The 21031-nt window shown below is 34.0% G+C and overlaps 2 protein-coding genes across 3 annotated transcripts; one reads left to right on the plus strand and one right to left on the minus strand.

Annotated features, from left to right (window-relative positions):
* The first annotated feature begins 678 nt into the window (after positions 1–678).
* Positions 679–3957, plus strand: LOC113110623 (tubulin-specific chaperone E-like). Its single transcript, XM_026274732.1, has 10 exons — positions 679–827; positions 908–1000; positions 1084–1148; positions 1260–1324; positions 1866–2018; positions 2300–2453; positions 2621–2689; positions 2771–2830; positions 2903–2994; positions 3575–3957. Exons 1-10 carry the CDS (start codon positions 769–771, stop codon positions 3668–3670), a joined length of 906 nt encoding a protein of 301 aa, XP_026130517.1. The 5' UTR covers positions 679–768; the 3' UTR covers positions 3671–3957.
* A 1085-nt stretch (positions 3958–5042) lies between these two features.
* ero1b (endoplasmic reticulum oxidoreductase 1 beta) lies at positions 5043–20903 on the minus strand. 2 transcript variants are annotated; one of them, XM_026274733.1, is made up of 16 exons: positions 20481–20903; positions 18953–19072; positions 17921–18004; positions 17725–17766; positions 16264–16346; positions 15321–15394; positions 14197–14317; positions 14051–14097; positions 13276–13287; positions 13164–13190; positions 12252–12344; positions 10495–10741; positions 9560–9629; positions 8171–8257; positions 7962–8095; positions 5043–6611 (listed from the first exon to the last, which is right to left on the minus strand). In XM_026274733.1, the coding sequence occupies exons 1-16, from the start codon at positions 20646–20648 to the stop codon at positions 6551–6553; spliced, it is 1470 nt and encodes a 489-aa protein (XP_026130518.1). In that variant the 5' UTR covers positions 20649–20903; the 3' UTR covers positions 5043–6550. The 2 variants fall into 2 exon arrangements, with proteins under 2 accessions (XP_026130518.1, XP_026130519.1); XM_026274734.1 differs by lacking the exon at positions 20481–20903 and adding an exon at positions 19496–19748.
* Between the last annotated feature and the right edge of the window lie 128 nt (positions 20904–21031).

Below are 21031 nucleotides of genomic sequence, written 5' to 3' on the forward strand. Positions count from 1 at the left end.
CATAGAAATGAGTTATGATAAATTAATAAAATAGTATTAACAAATACAATTATTTAATTATTCACTATTTACGTAAATGTAATTATTACTGTAAAAATACAGTAAAAAATTTAACATTGTGAAATGTTTTAATTAATAATTCATCAGTTGAATACATTGTAATAATATTTCGCAATATCAATGTAAAAGTATATTAAAAACAATAATATGGTGAAACATTTAAAATTATAATTGAATTAATAATAATTCATTAACTAATACAATTTTTATAATTTACAATATTACTGTAAGGATAAAGTAAAAACTGTAAAATATTTAAAATGGTTAATAATATGAATTATTACAGTATTACTGTAAGAATAAAGTAAACCATAGTATTATTAGATATTTAAAATTTATCAAAATTATAATTAAATAATAATTAACTAATAAAATTTTAATATTTATAATATTACTTTAAGAATGCTGTAAAACAGTAGTATTGTGAGATATTTAAAACTTAATAATATTAATAAAAATTTTATATTTCACATTTATGTAAAAATACACAAGTGTTAAATAAAAATAATAATTTTGAATTAATATTACGTAATACAATTGTAATAATATTTCACTATAATATTGTTTCATCATACTTGTGATCAAATAAATGCAGCCTTGAAGACAATATTAATACATTTTAATTACTCTAGACTTTATGTGTTGTGTTGTTAATGTGGCTTTGACCTCTGACCCCTCCGTCTTTGGCAGGTACTCCACTGCGCCCCCATGTGGCCGCACTTAGAGGAACTTTATCTCTCTGACAATGACATCACAGAATTACTCAGGTACAACACTGAATCACATTCACATCATCATCATCATCATCATCACAGAGCAGGAGCCAATCATGCTTTCGTTTGTCCAGACCAGAACATGTGCTGCAGACGTTAAAGGTTCTGGATTTATCCAATAACCATATAGTCCAGGAGACAGTGCTGGAAATCTCACACTTACCCTGGTAAGAGTGATCAGATCATGAAGATGCTAAACATCTTGTATCATAACCACATCATAACTGTGAAATAATGTTTGCATCTTCAGTCTGGAGAAGCTGAATCTGTCCAGCAGCGGTTTATCTGTCATTCAGTTCAGAGATGCTTCAGCAGGTAATGAACAAGCTGTGTATTCACATTTATAATGTGTGTATGTGTGTGTGTACTGTACACTACATGCATAAAATACAATTATTTAAAAAACAATATTTTCATGCTGTGAAGGGAACAAGACAGCTTCGTTTCCTGCTCTGAAGACACTTTTACTAGACGACAACAACATTTCAGAGGTAAATCAAAACAAAATTGCCATGTGTTTACGCGGTTTAAAGGAATAGTTCAACCAGAAATTTTATTAAGAATAATAAAAGGGAATACCTGAATAAACTGTTATTACTGTTTTCTTTGCACACTAAAAGTATTCTCGTAGCTTCGTAAAGTTATGGTTGAATCACTGATGTCACATTTTAACAGTGTGTGTGTGTGTGTGTCTGTCTGTCTCTCTCTCTTTGTGTGTCTTTGTGTGTATGTCTCTCTCTCTTTGTGTGTGTGTGTGTCTCTCTCTCTCTCTCTCTCTGTGTGTCTCTCTCTCTTCGTGTGTCTTTGTGTGTGTGTGTCCCTCTCTCTCTGTGTTTCTTTGTGTGTGTGTGTGTGTCTATTTCTCTGTGTGTGTGTGTGTGTGTGTGTGTGTGTGTGTGTCTCTCTCTCTCTCTCTGTCTCTCTCTCTGTGTGTGTCTCTCTCTCTCTCCGTGTGTCTGTTGCTCTGTGTGTGTGTGCGTGTGTGTGTGTGTGTCTCTCTCTGACTCTGTGTGTGTGTGTGTGTGTGTGCAGTGGTGTGTGGTGAACGAGCTGGAGAAGCTGCCGTCTCTGCTTCATCTGTCCTGCCGGAGGAATCCTCTGCTGCAGAGAGAGAAGAACCCGGAGACCGTGAGACAGATCATCATCGCACGACTGAGCGGCCTGGAGCAGCTCGACATGAGACAGGTGACGCTCAGACGCTGATTCTGTGATTTCACCCTATATCCAGGTGGATACAGTGAGAATATGAACAAATCAAGTAAAGCTGAGCTGCTTCAGTCCAGGAAGAGTTCATCTGGAGATATTACTGACTTTATTCTGACCTTTACTTGATCTAAATCAGACAAGATTTGACACGAGAAGCTGGACGTTTGTACAGTTACACTAAAAGAGCTTTGACTAGATAAAACAATCTAAACTATCAATCAGAGACAGAGTCATGGAGGTTTATCTGGTGTTGTTGTCAGGTGCTGTCGGATGAGAGGAGGGGTGCGGAGCTGGATTACTGTAAGATGTTTGGATTGGCTTGGCTGAAGGCCGGAGGTCACAGGGACCCGGAGAAGAATCACCCAAACACAGAGTTCATGAGCGAACACCCACGATTCCTCGCGCTCCTCCAGAGTGAGTCAGTCTAACACTGAGCTGGGAAGCTCCGCCCACCGAGCAACCTCATTGGTTCCGCTTATTTGCATGTTTAACCTCTGATATGATCTCATTGGCTGGTCATGGATTTCAGTTGTATCTGGTTAAAACACTCTTCTGACGGTTTGTTTGTTTTTGTTGTTCAGAGTACGGCGCTCCAGAGGAGGGCGAGCTGAAAGAACAGAAACCCTTTGCGCTAAAAAATCAACTATTAAGTATGAATCTTCTATCATCTCATCAATGCAGACCATTAAAAAAGAAAAACTCAAATTAGAACATCTCTGCGTTCTTTTCAGCTATAACATTCGTTTGTCCGGAGGATTCGGAGAGGAAGCCCATTGAGAAGAAGCTGCCAGGTAAAAGCGAACATTAGAAATACTAACACGCAACACGCGACGGATGTTTGAGGTGTTTTCTGCTGTTTTCAGGCTCGATGATCGTTCAGAAGGTGAAGGGTCTTCTACATCGACTGCTTAAATTACCAGGAATGGAGTTAAAGCTCAGCTACACATGCTCCAAGGTAAAACACACCAGGACTTTAAAAATGCACACAAAAACTATGATTTAATTTATTTTCAAATTTTTTTACTTTCTACGATTATTGTATTTTTAATTTCTAACAAACGTTTTTCCGATGAACTTGCATTGCTTGAGATACTATTAGTTTTTGTTACTGCATTAAATGAGGTTTTATCATTATATTTTTTCACTTTAATTTTAGTTGATTTTAATACGTTTGTCGTTTTCGGCATTTTACGTAGTGCCTATATAGTTTTTTATTAATTTATTTTATTCATCAGCTTTAGTCTACTTTTTAGTATTTCAGATTAAACTAAAATCAGAAATGAAAGTAGCTGACGTACGTTTTATTTTATTTCAATAACGTTTATCGTATGTCAAGTAACCAAAATTCTTTTTTCTTGTAAATTTTCGTTAGATTTACTAATTTTATGTGTTTTTGTCAATTTGTTTTTTAAATTTAATATGCATGTATAGTTTTTATACATTTTCATGTACTAGTTTTTGTTGATTTTGTTAATATCTAAAGTTGCGCTAATGAAGCTGAAATAAAATACGTTATGTGATATCGCATCCTATAGATGTCCGGCAGAGAGATCGAGATTGATAACGATCTGAAGCCGCTGGAGTTTTACTCGGTGGAGGACGGCGACAGAATTCTGGTGCGCTGGTCCTGATGAAACCGCCGGGAATTGTGGGACATTTGAGCCTTGCAAACTGACCATCACTTCAGGATCAGAAATCGTCTTACATTTGTATTTACGATTATCACGCAACGTAATTCCTCCAGAAAACAAAGCATTTCCAAACTCGTATTGTAAATCATAATCTATTTATTTACTAGTTCATTTGGATCCTTTGTCTGTGGGAATAATTCTGGATGCTTTAATGCCTGTGCGAAAAATTACAGTATCTCACCAGTAGATGGCACTAAACGTCGTGTCTTGAGCAAATATTCCAGAAAGACACATTATTAAATCACGTCAATCTCATACAGAAATGTACAGGTCAAATTTCACCCCAGTTTCAATGTTTGTTTTACACATTCAAATAAAATAAAATAAAATTCAGTACATCGTTACGGCAAAACTGTACTTTCATCTGACGTTTAAATTATAAAATACATTTTTACAGTAGGCAACTGAAAATTGCTTGAATGTGCTTAACTGTCTTTAAAAAATATGTCATGATGCTAAAAATAAAATTATAGCCTTTGGAATTTTTTTTTTACTAGTATTTTCCTGATATTATTCATGAAATGTAACTACATATTAAATAAAAACAGTAATTTTGTTTGCAAATCTGTGGGGTCTGAATCTTTCATATTAAAGCAAGCAGACATAAAACTTCATCTAATAATCGTGTTTTGTTAAATTGCTGTTGTAACACTATGATACTTATATTTTAGAGCTGTCGGGACGGATTTCCCGGGAAGTATAAAAAAACCCAACAACTTTTATTTAAAAGGAAATCTTTTGGAACATTACTGTCACTGTCAATTAATTAACATTTTTAAATATTTTTATAATTTAATTTTCAGTATTTATTTTTAAAAAAAATATTTAAATTATTTTTACTTTTGTATAATTTCCATTTCATTAATTTATTTAAAAATTATTAAAACATTGTTAAATATTTTTATAATTTAATTTTGAGTATTTTATTGAATTTTTTTTAAACTATTTTTACTTTTTTACATTTATTTTATTTGCATTTGTATTTGTTTTACTTATTTTAGTTTTAAATTATTTTTTAATATTATTTTCTATAATACTCAAAATACAAAAAACAAAATTAAAATAGAATTACAAATAATTACAAATTTAAATAATAAAAACAAATAATAAAAAATTAAATTTAAATAATTGAATTTACGTAAATTGTAAAAAAAAAAATATATATTTTTTAAATATTACACACACACATTTATACAGTTTATATATTTCTATTACTTATAGTTTTTCACAAACCAAAGGATCTGCTGTTAAAATAAAACAAACTTGGTTGTTACTAACAAGAACATGAACTGAAGACAAAAGGACAAAAATCTGTGAGACAACCAGACAATATTTATTCCTGTTTAAATAAATATTCTTGACACAAAAACACAACACAGATCATGGTTTGAAAATGTTCAAAATCATGTCAGGAAGGCAGAGAGGAGCTTCAAACCGCATCGAGCAGATTCACATGTAGATGCACATCATCACATCAGTTTAACAGATGACTGAAGCTCTGAGAACCGGAGCTGTATTTACAGTATCGTTCTGTCATTCAGAAATATTAAGGCAGACGCTGATGAAAGCATGCAGCGCTCGACACAAACACACACCAATAGCTGCTCTTCAGCTCAACTATTCCTCCAGAATTAGCAGATCATGAAAAACCACTCGCAGCTAAATATAGCATTGATCAAACGCTTATTCAGCTCTTTAAAGTGTGATAGAAACAGAGACGTGTTCAAAACAGATCAATTGGGAGATATGCGCAAAACTATATATATATATAATCATTTCAAACTTTCCAGATGTGGAACCAAATGTGGCTGATATATATATTTGTATTTGGACTGAATAAATGTTTTATGTTTGCTCTGCATGTTTCTTTTCTGCATTGAATCTCTGTCTGTCGTTAAAACATGAATCTGGACTAAACGGAGGAATATTTATTGCTTGTTATCTGTTGCGTAAATGTGTAACAATAAGCTACATTTCCTTCTTTCAAGCATTAAAAATGTATTTCTATGGTCCAATGAACAGAAAAGTCTTCATTGTAAATGAGGAATGTCTGTAAAAGACACACACACACACACACAATAAAAAATGTAAATAAAATAAAACAATTCAACTAAATAAAAAACAATTAAATGTAATAAAAAATTAAAAACAAAGCAATTCAACTAATTTTAATAAAATAAAAATATTTAACAAAATGTTTTAATTAAAATAAAAGAATAAAATAAAAGAATAAAAAAATAAATTAAAACAATTCAACCAAATAAAAAAAATTACATTTATTTAAAATTAAATCAAACAATTCAACTAAATAATAAAAAAAAAATTAAATTTAACAAAAAAAAAAAAAAAATAGTAGTGAGCCAACCAGTCAAGAATATATACAGGTCATATTTCACTTAAAAAATAAAAAATTCTCTCTCTCCATATATATATATATATATATATATATATATATATATATATATATATATATATATATATATATGCATGCATAAAGAAAATAAGTCCTTACAGTAATAAAAGGTTTTCATTTGCTTTATGCAAAATATACTCACTTGTGATTTTTCTTGTGAAATGTGACCTGCATATGTTCTTATTCACCGGATTCACCTGATTCCTAACAAACCTTTGAATAATGAAATCACTGTTGTCAGCAGAAACAGACATTCGCACAAACCCAAGAGAAGGAAGGGAAAGGCAGCGCTACGTAACAAACCGCAGTCAAAGCTGACAGAAATGACTGAGAAGAAAGGAACGGAGGAGGTTTGTGTGACGTGTCCCTGAGGCTAGAGCTGCTGCCCCCTGCAGGTCTGGAGGACGTTACCTCTGATCCTTCAGCAGCGTGCGGAAGTTGTGCAGCTCTTTTATACTAGTGGACAATCTGGAGAGAGACGCAGACAAAAACCCTTCATTAAAGTGTCATGAGCCATAAACCAAAACAGCTATGAGCAGAATAAGAGTGACCAAAAGAGGTAGAAGCTACAAGATTGATAACAGCAAACATACATTCATTTACATCCTTCTCTTCACTCTCTGAGGCAGATGTCTCCAAACTCATCTTTTCTAATCATCCTACTACTTGCCCGCTTGATCCTATTCCATCTCATCTCCTTCAAGCCATTTCTCCTGCAGTTGTACCTGCACTCACTCACTTCATTAACACTTCCCTCCACACTGGTGTTTTTCTCTCATCATTTAGACAGGCTCGTATAACTCCACTACTTAAGAAACCCAACCTCAACCCATCTCTTTTAGAGAACTACAGACCAGTTTCCCTTCTTCCTTTTATTGCAAAAACACTTGAACGAGCTGTGTTCAACCAAGTCTCTGCCTTTCTAACACACAACAATCTCCTTGACAGAAGTGGACATTCAGCTGAGACGGCCTTGCTCTCATTTGTTGAAGCTCTAAGACTGGCAAGAGCAGAATCCAAATCTTCAGTACTTATCCTGCTTGATCTGTCCGCTGCTTTTGACACAGTTAACCATCAGATCCTCCTTTAAAGTATCTTGGAGAGGTGAGATGTCCAAGTCACAACATCTAACTACTGGGGTGCCTCAGGGCTCAGTTCATGGACCACTTCTTTTCTCTGTCTACATGGCATCATTAGGTTCTGTCATTCAGAAACATGGCTTTTCATACCACTGCTATGCTGATGACACTCAACTCTACCTCTCATTCCATCCTGATGATCCGACGGTAGCTATTCGCATCTCAGCTTGTCTAACAGACATTTCTTCAACTCAACCATGCCAAGACAGAACTGCTTGTGATTCCAGCAAACCCATCGTTTCATCACAATTTCACCATCAATTTAGGCACATCAACCATAACTCCTTCAAAAACAGCTAGAAGCCTTGGAGTTATGATTGATGATCAGCTGACTTTCTCAGACCACATTGCTAAAACTGTCCGATCCTGCAGATTTGCTTTATTCAACATCAAGAAGATCAAGCCCTTTCTTTGGGAACATGCTGCACAACTCCTTGTTCAAGCTCTTGTTCTGTCCAGGCTGGACTATTGCAATGCTCTCTTGGTAGGTCTTCCAACCAATTCTATCAAACCTTTACAATTAATTCAGAACGCGGCAGCAAGATAAATTTTTAATGAGCCAAAAAGAATACACGTCACACCTCTGTTTATCAATTTGCACTTGCTTCCAATAGCTGCTTGCATAAAATTCAAGGCATAAATGTTTGCATACTTTTTAAGGTGCTTGGTTCATCGTTACCTGGCGAATCCGTTGAGCAGAGCCACGATCTCCTGCCGCGTGAGCTGGAAGCCTTTGGACGGACTGTTTTCTGGAAGGCTCTTGATCTCTTTCTCGGAGAACAGGATCCTGAGGGCCGTTCCCAGACCCTGAGTCTGACGGGACAACAGCGCTTCACTCTCAGCTCACATCCAAACGCTTCGATGTCAAAGAAAGAGAAGCTCTTTTACCTGTAACGTTCCCCAGAGCCGGCATTTACTGCAGCCCACACAGTCCATGATCCGAGAGATGTTCTTGAAGTGAAGCCTGAACTCCTCCTGAACACACATCAAATCAACACCGTCCTTCATCAGTCGCTCTCTCCTCAATCCTCAACCTCTTCATTAATAACATCACATTTATTTCACAGTACATATTTTAGATCTGCAGGTCTGTACTTTGATTTAATGACAGAAGATAAGAGGTTTTATTTTATGAGAAACTGATCAAAACAAAGTGAGTTTATGATTAAAACATGAACAGATATCTGCTGACAGCTTCATAAAAATCATCTCAAATCAAGTTTTTATACACCACTGGCATATATCTGTCCTGGTATTAAGCATAAACTTGTTTATTTTCTCAAAAACCAAGACTTGATATGTTTGTTTTTGCATCAGCAGGTAATGCGTCATGATTTAAGGATTTACATTGAATTTAAATAAAATAAAATAATAAAATAAAACAATTCAACTAAATAAAAAAAATATAGAATTTTATAAAAAAATAAAAATAAAACAATTCAACTAAATATAAAAATAATAAAATTTTATTAAATAATAAACTAAAACAATTCAACTAAATAAAAAAATAATAACATTTTATATAAATTAAATCAAATAAAAAATGTAACTAAATAAAACAATTATGACATTTTATATAAATTAAATAAAATAATAAAACTAAATTTAAAAAAATAATAACATTTTATAAAAAAAAAAAAAAATCAACTAAATAAAATAATTAATTTATTAAAATAAAATAATAAAATAAAAAAATTCAACTAAATAAAATAATAATAATAAAAAAAACAATAGTAACAATAATAAGCCAACCAGTCAAGAATATATACAGGTCATATTTCACTTAAAAAATGTTAATAATAATAATCCATTAATCTCCCTCTCTCTCTCTCTCTCTCTCTATATATATATATATATATATGCTTAAAGAAAATAAGTCCTTACAGTAATGAAAAAAAAAGTGTTTTCATTTTCTTTACACAAAATAAACTTTTTCCGTGTGAAATGTGACCTGCATATGTTCTATTCACGGGATGTTTAGATATTTGTATTTAAAAGCAAGACAAGCATATTGAGGACGTTTTTTTTTAAGTGCATGTAACATTTACTGCGATGGTTTTATGAATTTACCATTTTTTGCACCTTTTTAAGACCTACATTTATGGATGTTTAAAAACCTGCAAAATACTTCTTAATGTAGCACTGCAAATGTGTGCACGTTTTTTAATCTCATTGAGTTTCGAAGGCTTCTTTTGAAATATCAATATGCAAACGGATCACTGAACCACGCTGTGTTCTGTAAAGCGGCCCAGAATGCATCAGTCACGCTCCGCTCACCTTGAGTGTCTTGGACTCTGTTTTATGGCCTGCGAACATGGAGCTCTCGTCGAAGTGCATGGGGAAGGATCTGCACAAACACAACACAATCACATCCTTTAACCTGCTCTCAATCAGACAACATCATTAACATGATTCAAAGATCACTTTAATAGTAATGCAGTGTGATTATTAATACATTTAGTGACGCTCATGTTTCTAAATCAGAATGAGCTCACACTAAAATCATAAGAAACATCCTTACTGTCTATACGAACAGCATTTATATATTTAAATATTAAATGCCCCCCCCCCGTTTTTTTTAATCATTTATTCTGGACGAAATATAAGCTCATAAAAAGGTGTACAATAATTATACATTAGAAGTTTTTTTTTTTTTTTTTTAGTTTAATTTTATGCAATAATGTGATGTCAATCAAACACATTTAACTATTAAATATTGTATCATGAAACAAATACAAATTATTGACACAACATCAGGTTAAGTCTATTAACCTTTTTCCAATCAATCTATTTGAGGAAAAATATATAATATTAATTTATAATGTAATATATAATCTTGCCATTTCTGGAGTTTTTTTTTTTTTTTTTTAATGAATTAATACAAAAAAAATAAATTTTATTATTAAATTTCTATTAATCAATCTGTTTAATTAAGATTTTCAGTAAATAAATAAATATATCAAAACTTTTTTATTAGTAATATGCATTGCTAAGAACTTCATCTGAACAACTTTAAAGATGATTTTCTCAATATTTAGATTTTTTAGCTCCCTCAGATTCCAGATTTTCAGATAGTTGTATCTCAGACAGATATTGTCCTCTGAACAAACCACACATCACTGGAGAGATCATTTATTCAGCTTCCAGAAGAGCTGATACGTGTGAGTGTCAGTGTGGTGTGTGTGGTGTGTGTGGTGTGTGTGGTGTCTCACTTGGTCTCGTTGAGCACCTGCAGCAGCAGATCTTTGGTGCTGGAGTCCTCCTGAGTGTTTCCCGTGTACAGGTTGATGAAGGAGCGCTCGAAGTACGGAGTGACTTTAGTCAGCGCGCGCAGCTCGATCAGATACAGGAAGTAGAGGTTCTTGAGCCGGCGGGTTCCCTCGCCCTTGGTCTCGGCCGGGTCGAAGCGCCGTCTGAACTCGTGCAGGTTCGGACCCCAGACAGACTTCCCCCAGCCCTCTGCAGGAGACACTCGTTACAGGACCACAGAGAGACCAGCTGGAGCAGCCCTGGACCCTCTGTTACAGGCACTCTCATTCAGTTTCTATTGTTCGGTTGTCTTTAAAAAAAACTCTTAACACTAGCTTTCTATCTACTTGTTTTATGTGTGTCTGTTTGTAAGTGTGTTTGCATGTGAGTAAGTGTGTGTGTGTGTGTGTGTTTGCATGTGAGTGAGTGTGTGTGTACAAATGATTGGCAAACTAAATCAAATGATTTGCTATCCCAAAACTGACTCAAATGATTCGCGATCCCGCACCGAACTCCCGAACTGATTCAAATGATTCGCGATCCCCAAACTGACTCAAATGAATCGCGAACACGCTTTGAACTCCCGAACTGACTCAAATGATTCGCGAACCGGCTCTGAACTCCCGAACTGACTCAAATGATTCGCGATCCCCAAACTGACTCAAATGAATCGCGAACACGCTTTGAACTCCCAAACTGACTCAAATGATTCGCGATCCCCAAACTGACTCAAATGATTCGCGATCCCGCATCGAACTCCCGAACTGATTCAAATGATTCGCGATCCCCAAACTGACTCAAATGAATCGCGAACACGCTTTGAACTCCTCAACTGAGTCAAATGATTCGCGAACCGGCTCTGAACTCCCGAACTGACTCAAATGATTCGCGATCCCGCACCGAACTCCCGAACTGATTCAAATGATTCGCGATCCCCAAACTGACTCAAATGAATCGCGAACACGCTTTGAACTCCCGAACTGACTCAAATGATTCGCGAACCGGCTCTGAACTCCCGAACTGACTCAAATGATTCGCGATCCCCAAACTGACTCAAATGAATCGCGAACACGCTTTGAACTCCCAAACTGACTCAAATGATTCGCGATCCCCAAACTGACTCAAATGATTCGCGATCCCGCATCGAACTCCCGAACTGATTCAAATGAATCGCGATCCCCAAACTGACTCAAATGAATCGCGAACACGCTTTGAACTCCTCAACTGAGTCAAATGATTCGCGATCCCACACCGAACTCCCAAACTGATTCAAATGATTCGCTATCCCCAAACTGACTCAAATGAATCGTGAACACGCTTTGAACTCCCAAACTGACTCAAATGATTCGCGAACCCGCTCTGAACTCCCGAACTGACTCAAATGATTCGCGAACCCGCTACAAACTCCCGAACTGATTCAAATGATTTGCGATCCCAAAACTGACTCAAATGATTCCCGAACCCACTCCGAACTCCGGAAATGATTCAAATGATTTGCTAACTCTTAACACTAGCTTTCTATCTACTTGTTTTATTTGTGTCTGTTTGTGTTTGCATATGAGTGTGTGTGTGTGTGTGTGTATATACATTATTCTCACAAGTTTGTGATCAGTAGGATATTTATAGTTTTTTGTACTCAAACAACACTTTGTCATTAGATCAAAGCACATGTGATGAGTGAGCGGTCAGTGAAGCGGTGCTGGTGTGTTGGTGTGTTTACCGTCCAGCAGGTATTCAGCGCACAGGTGGATGTTGATGCTGCTGTGGAGGCCAGAGATCAGACGATAGAACACACGCTTCTCCAAACACAGACCTGCAGCGCATCCACACACACACACACACACACACACACACACGTCACCGCAGCAAACACACACACTTTTCCAACGCATTAACAACTTCACACAATACAAACTAGTTATTTTTTTAAATAATAGAAACAAATATATAATAAAATAAAATAAAAATAAAATACTATAACTATAAGGTATACTTTTGATTTTTCAAATGTATTTTAATAAATATTTTATTTCATCTTTAACAATATATTTTTTTCATAAACGTGTAGAATAATTATACTTTAGTATTTAGATTATATTCCCATTTAAGAGACAAAAATGGCAACAAACAAGAAATAAAAAACATTTCCCCCACATTTAACTTAATCTGAAAAAATGAATAACTTAATTATACACAAATAAAAATATTATTATTAATTGTAACAATAATAATAAATTAAAAGTAATATGACTATAAGTTTAAACTACATTTAAACTTGAAATAATTTACTTTTAATTATTATAATAAATATTTAATTTGTTTTTTAACTACAGATTATTTAAATTTAGCATAAATGTAGACAAATAAATTGGATATTAATTTCTTCTTGTTTCCACTATCAGTGTTGAACAAACACAGTTATTAAATTAACAAATCAACATATCAAAATAAAACTCACTTTATACACAATTTCAATGCGGAGTACAAAAATACTTCAAATGAATAATAAGAGCATCTCTCAGTTTCAGGAGGAAGTGTGTCAGGCCTCATTCATGAGACACGAGCAGAACGCATTTGTAAAACATTTATTATGCAAATGAATGCATCGGTTTCACTGTAAATAATCCCTTACCTTCCAGCCATGTGTAAAATCCTTCACCTGTGAGAAACAAACACAGTCTGCTTTAATAAAAGCCCTTCTGAACTGATCTGGGATCCTGTTTCATGTGCAAATATTAACTCACCATCATCATCACCTGAGAGGAGACACAGAGCAAAGAGTTTAGGCTACAGACAAACTCACATCAAATAAAAAACCCACAGAAAAACTAAAGATGATGTAAAAATAGTATATTTTACATAAAGAAATTAAGCCTAAAGTTTGTACTTTTTAAAATTAATTATTTGTAAATTGTGATACATATGATTAAACACATGCATAATATAACATAATATTTTATATATAGTTTTTTTATTATGGATTTTTTTCTGGTTGCATTCAAACAGATTATATATGCATATTTATATTTATATATATATATATATATATATATATATATATATATATATATATATATATATTTTTTTTTTTTTTTTTGAATTTTTGAATTTTTTGTATTTCCATAATATATATATTTTATATATATTTTTTTTTATATAATTAATTTCTCTTCTTACATACAACCCAAAATGTGTATGCCTAAAAGAAAAATCTCACAAAATAAAAACATTTTTAAAAATAAAAAATTACATGTTACTAAACAAGAAATCAAGACTATGAGCATTTTCTACATTGCAACATTAATTTCATGAGAACAAAGCACACTTTTCCCGCCAAATTCTCAATGCATCTAAACATACTTTTACTGCATCAGAGTAAAATACTGTCATTCGGTGTCTTTAACATAAAACCAGTTCTACAAATACTAAAATGATGCATGAACACTTTGCGATTTAAATCAAATTGGAACTTTTGAGTTTTTCCTTTTGACTTTAACTGAATGAATGTTGAAAACGCACCACGACTGGGAGCCAAAGGGTTGAGAGGACGATACACCGATCTTGGCCTGAAAACAAAACAAGCATAACACTAATGATGAGTTTCTGAGCGCAGCAGAGCAGTGTGTGTGTGTGTGTGTGTGTGTGTGTGTGTGTGTGTGTCTCACTTGAAGCAGTTCTCCTCATAGATGCTGTTCCACACTCTCCAGGCCGAGGGTCCTTTATATCCGGTGTAACGCTCCGGGTTCAGCAGCAGATCCACGTACTCCGCATCAGGAGACATCTCATCTGTACACACACACACACACACACACACACACACCATGAGTCCAGTCTTACCAATAACACAGAAGTACAGGGACATCAATTATATTAACTTAAATTAATTTAAAGCAATTCGGAGAAAAATGCAATAATGAATAAAAATGTGATTAAAAAAAGAAAAAAACAAATGTGTAGAGTTGCACAATTGAGCCCAAATTTTCATCAATGATCAATTTATTATTATATTTTATATCCGAGTTACAAATATTATTATTGTTATTATTATTAGACAAGGGCTACACAATTCTGTCAAAATGTTATTAAATCTATATGGCTATAAAATAACGACAATAAAAATATAATAATTAATTTTAAAAAGCATTTGTATTAATAATAATTGTAAGATTTTAAATATTATTATATTGTGTTTTGTAATCCTGTACAAAATTAGAAAGCATTTGTATTAATAATAATAATTGTTATTATTATTTTTATTATAATTATATTATTGCTCGTTTTTATTATAAATTAAAATATTATAATTTCAAACTATAAACAAAATAAGAAATATAAGACTAGGGCTAAACAATTTCCTCAAAATATTATTACACATTAAATTATATGATATACCCAGACAATTATTATTATTATTTTAATTATATGAAAAATATAAATGACAACTTAAAAACATAACATAAAATGACGAAAAATAATAATTTGTCTATACATTAAACAGCTGTTAACGTGATTTATCTCCGATCCTCACGTCACGCTCAAACACACACTGCATATATTTATTTAATGAAATCCCAGGTTTGTGATCAGATAATTGTTCTTGAATCTGGTTTTCTTTTATTTATTCATGCAGCTGTACTACACGTAGAGTTATAAAAGACAAGGTCCTATAAATAAACCATCAGAGATCCACTGATAGCAGAACAAACTGAACCTGAAACTAACCGTTAGATGCAAACAACCACTTCCTGTTCTGAGACTCAGAGAAAGCTGTTTTCCAGAGCAGACTCACCGTCTAAACCACAGAAGTGATCCTGAGCGTCATCGTGATGAGCCCAGTCCGCAAACGCCTCTTTAGTCTGATTACTGCAGCACAGACACACAACATCACACCGTTTAATGCACTTCTGAGCAGTGTGTGTGTGCGTGTGTGTGTGTGTATGTGAGTGTGTGTGTGAGTGTATGTGAGTGTGTGTGTGTGTGTGAGTACCTGAGTGTGTGTGTATGTGAGTGTGTGTGAGTGTGTATGTGAGTGTGTGTGAGTGTGTGTGTGTGTGAGTGTGTGTGTGTGTGTGTGTGAGTGTGTGTGTGTGTGAGTGTGTGTGTGTGTGTGTGTGTGTGAGTGTGAGTGTATGTGAGTGTGTGTGTGTGCGTGCCTTTGTGTGTGTGTTTGTTTGTGTGTGTGTACAAGTGTGTGTGCATGTGAGTGTGTGTGTGTATGTGTATGAGTGTGTGTGTGTGTATGTATGTGTGTGAGTGTACGTATTAGTGTGTGTGTGTCTCTCTGTGCGTGTGTGTGTGTGTCTCTGTGTGTGTGTGTGTCTCTCTGTGCGTGTCTCTGTGTGTGTGTGTGTGTACCTGAGTGTTGTTGTTCACTATATGGATTTATTTGTTTTTGTTTTCAATGACCTGCCCTAACCCGTGTGTGTGTGTGTGTATATGAGTGTGTATGTGTGTGAGTGTGTCTGTATGAGAGTGTGTGTTTGTTTGTGTGTGTGTACGTATGTGTGTGTGTGTGTGTCTGTGTGTATGAGAGTGTGTGTGTATGTGTGTGTCTCTCTGTGTGTGTGTCTCTGCATGAGTGTGTGTCTCTGTGTGTGTGTGTGTGTGTCTCTGTGTGTGTGTGTGTGTGTGTGTGTGTATGTGTGTGTCTCTGTGTGTGTGTCTCTGCATGAGTGTGTGTCTCTGTATGAGTGTGTGTCTCTGTGTGTGTGTGTGTATGAGTGTGTGTGTACCTGAGTGTGTTGTTCACCGCTCCCAGTTCATGAGCTTGTTCACACTCTCGTACGTCACTGCTGCTGCTGGAGGTCTGAGAATACTAGCAGAGAACCAGATCAACACACTGCATGAGAAACATTACACAAATATATCTGTGTTTGCTTTAGAGGAAACCTGAGTGCACCGTATCAAATGACAACCTTTTTAATAATACGGGACAAATATTACCTGAACGTGGGCCGTGGGCCAAAACTATATACCTTGTTTTACGGACTATAAGTCGCATCAGTCCAAAAATACGTCATGACGAGGAAAAAAACATATATAAGTCACACTGGACTATAAGTCACAGGACCAGCCAAACTATGAAAAAGTGCAACTTATAGTCCGGAAAATACGGTATTAAAAAAGAGATAAGTCAGTTTTAACAATTTTCAAAAATCATGGTTTTTTTTTAATTGTGCATTCCAGTTAATCAAACTGCAGTTGGGTTATTTTGATTAGGTAAAAAAACTATAAAACAATAAACAAAATACAGCTAACTGACTCAATAAAACAAGAAAAATGTAACAACATAATACAAAAAGAGGATTTTTGAAAATTTGAAAAAAAGTATCTGTTTTTGCAAATAAACTCTTCATATATATATATATGTGAATTTTGAGTTGTACATTTAATATATATATTAAATGTACAACTCAAAATTCACATATATATTTTATTGTTCACCATTACATCAGGAAAAATGCAATGTTTGTTTATTTGTTAAATTATTAATTTAATTGTATTTATTTTTACAATTTCACAAATGTATCTTTCATACATATATATATATATACATATATACCTTTTTTTTATAATATAACAATTTTTTTAATGTTTTTATCCCTTCTATCGTGACACATTCTAGGTTAAATTTCTGCATAAGTCAAGCACACTAACTACAGCAATACAAAACAGAAACACGAACATTAAATAAACATAACACTAATAGATGTGTATATCAAAACATATCAGATATTTCTAAACCAGCAGATAATGCATGGCACTATTAGAAAGGACTACGTATGTTTCATGCAAATTTTTACTTTCTTTAGCGAAAACTTTAGAAAAAATTGAATGTTTTCAAGGAATAAAAATTCAGCAAATGAAACGAGATGAAAACCAGGTGAGATTAATTCATTAACAAGTCTCATAAAGAGTCTCTGAATGAAGATACGTGACAGTAAACAGGTTTGTCCTGTTGGTGCAGCTCTGTGTTTCCTCTCCAGATGTGTCTGAGGTCGTCTATCTTCACAGTTCACTAAAAATAACCCGTTCATCTGCTATCAGATGAGTGCTGACTCAACCCAATCGCTCGATTACACAAACACCGAGCACTCGCGCTTCACACAGCTGAACAAACACCACTAAACCTCACTGTGATGTAACACCCAACGCTAACCGCTCCTCAAAGCAAACACATCTCAGTCTCTTACCTTGTTATAGTTGCCAGATTTAATCCCTACAGGAACTTTACTCTGAAAGACAAGTAAATAGAGTAAATCCTAATTGTGTGACAGAAAACTACATCTCTACACAGTTGCATAAAGAAGAGTTGCATGAGACAGAATGAGAATGACTGTTTTGGATAGTCAAATTAAAACAAATGAGACAAATGTGTTGAACTCTGACCTCTGGGCACGGCTCTACGTGACAGTCTTTAATGAAGCATTGGCCATCATCAGGCCAGAACGGACACGGACGCTTCAGATTCACCTGAAGAGGAAATAATACATGATAATACATGAGTCTGTGTCGTCAAAATACTTCTTATAGCTGGATAATATAATATAAAATGTAAATATATTGACGTTTTTTTATTCATATAAATTTAAATATATAATAAAACGCATAAATATTACTATAATTACATGTATTTTTTATTATTTTAATTAATAAATTAATATAGGTATACAGAAAAATTCAAATAAAATAAAATAATTAAAACAAAATAATTTTATATTTTTTGGAATATATTTTAAATTATATATATATATTTTTTTTATTAATTATAATTAATATATAAATGTAATTAAAATAATTAAAAGATATTACAAATAATAAGTGCAATAAAAATAAATAAACAACAGTATAACAACCAAAATAAAAATGTCGAAAAAATAAAATATTAAATATTATAAATAAGAAATAATATGAAATTAAATTACGTAAACTAATTCGTAATAATAAATCACATAAAATAAAAATGTAATAATATAATAATACATGTATTTAGACTTATTTTATTCGTCTTAGCATGAATAAAATGGCTTAAAAAACATAACATGAAACAAAATAAATATATTTTGTTAATAAATTCCATTATAATAACCCATATAAAACAAAAGTTAACATTTATAATAAAATATAAATATAAATAATAAAAAATATTTTTAGCATTGAGTAAAATGGCTAAAAAAGGACAGAAAAAAAGTTCATATTTAAACGTTTTTTTTGACTGAACGGAAGGTTTTAGTGCAGAAATCTTTATCAGTAACTAATCAAACATTTAACATCATCATATCTAAACAGCTGGCTGGATATTCAAGGCTTCATTGTGAAATCAGCTTCAACATAAAGCCACGTCTTCCACGTTCATGACTACGAATACATATTCTGTGAGGTTTACATAGCTAGAGAAAATCTTTTAAGATTTAAATTCACCTTGTAGTATCTGAAGAAGTCTCTCTCCATGAGCTTGCGGATGTGAGGGTAAATCTTGAAGTTGTTGAAGACGTCGATGCTCTCGATGTCACAGAAACAGTCGTCCAAGACCCCGGTTAACTGCAGGAAATTCACAGGAATAACAACAGTTATAGAAGCCCAAAATACTGTTATATCAACATTTTCCATCGGGTTAGTTTCTCTTAATTACATAAAATAATTAATGACTTTAAAAATAATAATTACAATTAAAAAATAACTTTTAAATAATGTAAAAGCATCAACAAAAATTAATAAAAATTAAATAAAAATAAAATAACATGAAATACCGATAAAACCAAGCAGCTAAATAAATAAATTCAAATAATAAATAACTTTTAAATAACTTATAACAAAAATATGCTAACTTAATTATATGTTAAATATGTTAATTTTTTTATATAGAATACACCATAAAATTACCATTTAAAACCTTAAAGTATATATTTAAAAAAATAAAACGAATTAATTTAGTGGTTATGAAGAGCACACGCGACTTCTGACCTGCTCTGAATGTAAAAGTCCAAAAAGTCCCAAAGCAAACAGAGACGCCTCCCAAAAACTGCATCTGTTTCCAAACATCCCTTTACAAACGCAAACCCTGTTTTAAGTTAAAGTGTTGAGCTCGTCCTGCGGTCTCCACGCGGTTTCTAGCAGCTGTCATCCCTGAGGATCGGTGACTTATAGCTCCTCTAGGATCACAAACCGCTTGAGATGAGCTGTCAAAACTTTAGCGACTACCGCGTGGAAATACAGCCGCCTCCAAACAAAAATACGTCACACACAGACACGCCCACACGCGACGCGCTGTAGTTCTACACTGGAGAGCATCGCGCTGTTTCAAACGGTGGAGGGAAAACATCAAGACTACAAAACCCATAATCCCGCTGACGTCAGCGCATCAAGCGGACCAATGGAACAACACCACGCTAAATAAAAGACGGTTATATTTCCTGCGTATTTTAAATTTCCTTCCATTTATATTGTAAGATTTATTTCCTTTATTATTCGTTTAGATTAAGTTAACTGACTCTTTTTAATTATATGTTCCATATTATAAAGTCCTCTTTGGAGTAAAATTATTTTATAATCGAATATAACGCTTATAATAAAAACAAATGCGTAACAGATAAACAAGTAAGTAATTAGATAAATATATAAGCCTGAAATGTTTCGGAGACGTATTAAAAAAAATATATATATATATATATATATACACATATTGAGTGAGCAGGATCACTGACAGCCACGCAGACCGTGTAAAACCAATGATTTAAAACGAAATACAGACCAGAACATGCGATATTTAGCAACATAAACGTAAGATTTAAACACTAAACGGCGCAGAAAACCGCAAGGGACTGCGGACGTGATGACGTCACATTCGCGCGACAGTGGAACTTGCCAGAAATACTACGACAACTGTGTCAAAAGCAGAGATATTTACATAAGATAATGTGTTTTTAGTCCTAGCATTAACTGAACTCACATGACACAAGCAGCTTTGGTCCTGGCTTTCCGGAGTATTCCCGTAAACGGGCTCCTTCTGTGGGCTTTGGCTCTTGGCGTTGTTTTGAAACCATCCCCAGCTGAAATGAGCGCAGAATAAACTCAGGAGTAAAACCAGCAGTCCGCAGGTCTGTGTTGAGTTTAGCATTGCTCACACAAAAACCCAAAACATACACAGACGACGAAACCGCTCAAACTTCCCGTTCAGAGAAAACGTCAGAACTCCCTCGTGAATATTTTGAATGATAATTACACGCTACACATCCATTATAAAAATGAGCGATATCGCATTTGCTGTCGGGAAATAAAAACGCTAAAAATGGTCTAAATTATGGCAATTGCAGCAGCCAAACATCGACACCTGAGAAAGCTACGGAGTGGGGGCGTGGCTAAGCGCACGGCGTGTTGAAGTGGGCGGTGACTGTGCGAGGCGTCAGATGATAGACAGTTGTTTGCTCCGCCACTGTCAAGTTAAGGGACCGCAGTAATTCAGCTAAATTTTCACTTTTTATTTTTCTTAAAGGGCAAAAT

This window comes from Carassius auratus, chromosome 11, assembly GCF_003368295.1.
Source record: "Carassius auratus strain Wakin chromosome 11, ASM336829v1, whole genome shotgun sequence".
NCBI classification, from domain to species: domain Eukaryota; kingdom Metazoa; phylum Chordata; class Actinopteri; order Cypriniformes; family Cyprinidae; genus Carassius; species Carassius auratus.

What these genes read in the sequence shown, in the direction of transcription:
- ero1b (XM_026274733.1), bottom strand. Translation starts at nt 20,648, where the DNA reads ATGCTAAACTCAACACAGACCTGCGGACTGCTGGTTTTACTCCTGAGT. An exon ending in ACCAAAGCTGCTTGTGTCAT is followed by an intron (nt 19,073 to 20,480) that starts GTGAGTTCAGTT and finishes AATTTCCTGCAG; the next exon opens with TTAACCGGGGTCTTGGACGA. An exon ending in ACGTAGAGCCGTGCCCAGAG is followed by an intron (nt 17,767 to 17,920) that starts GTCAGAGTTCAA and finishes CTTGTCTTTCAG; the next exon opens with AGTAAAGTTCCTGTAGGGAT.
- LOC113110623 (XM_026274732.1), top strand. Translation starts at nt 769, where the DNA reads ATGTGGCCGCACTTAGAGGAACTTTATCTCTCTGACAATGACATCACA. An exon ending in GAAATCTCACACTTACCCTG is followed by an intron (nt 1,001 to 1,083) that starts GTAAGAGTGATC and finishes TTGCATCTTCAG; the next exon opens with TCTGGAGAAGCTGAATCTGT. An exon ending in GTTCAGAGATGCTTCAGCAG is followed by an intron (nt 1,149 to 1,259) that starts GTAATGAACAAG and finishes CATGCTGTGAAG; the next exon opens with GGAACAAGACAGCTTCGTTT.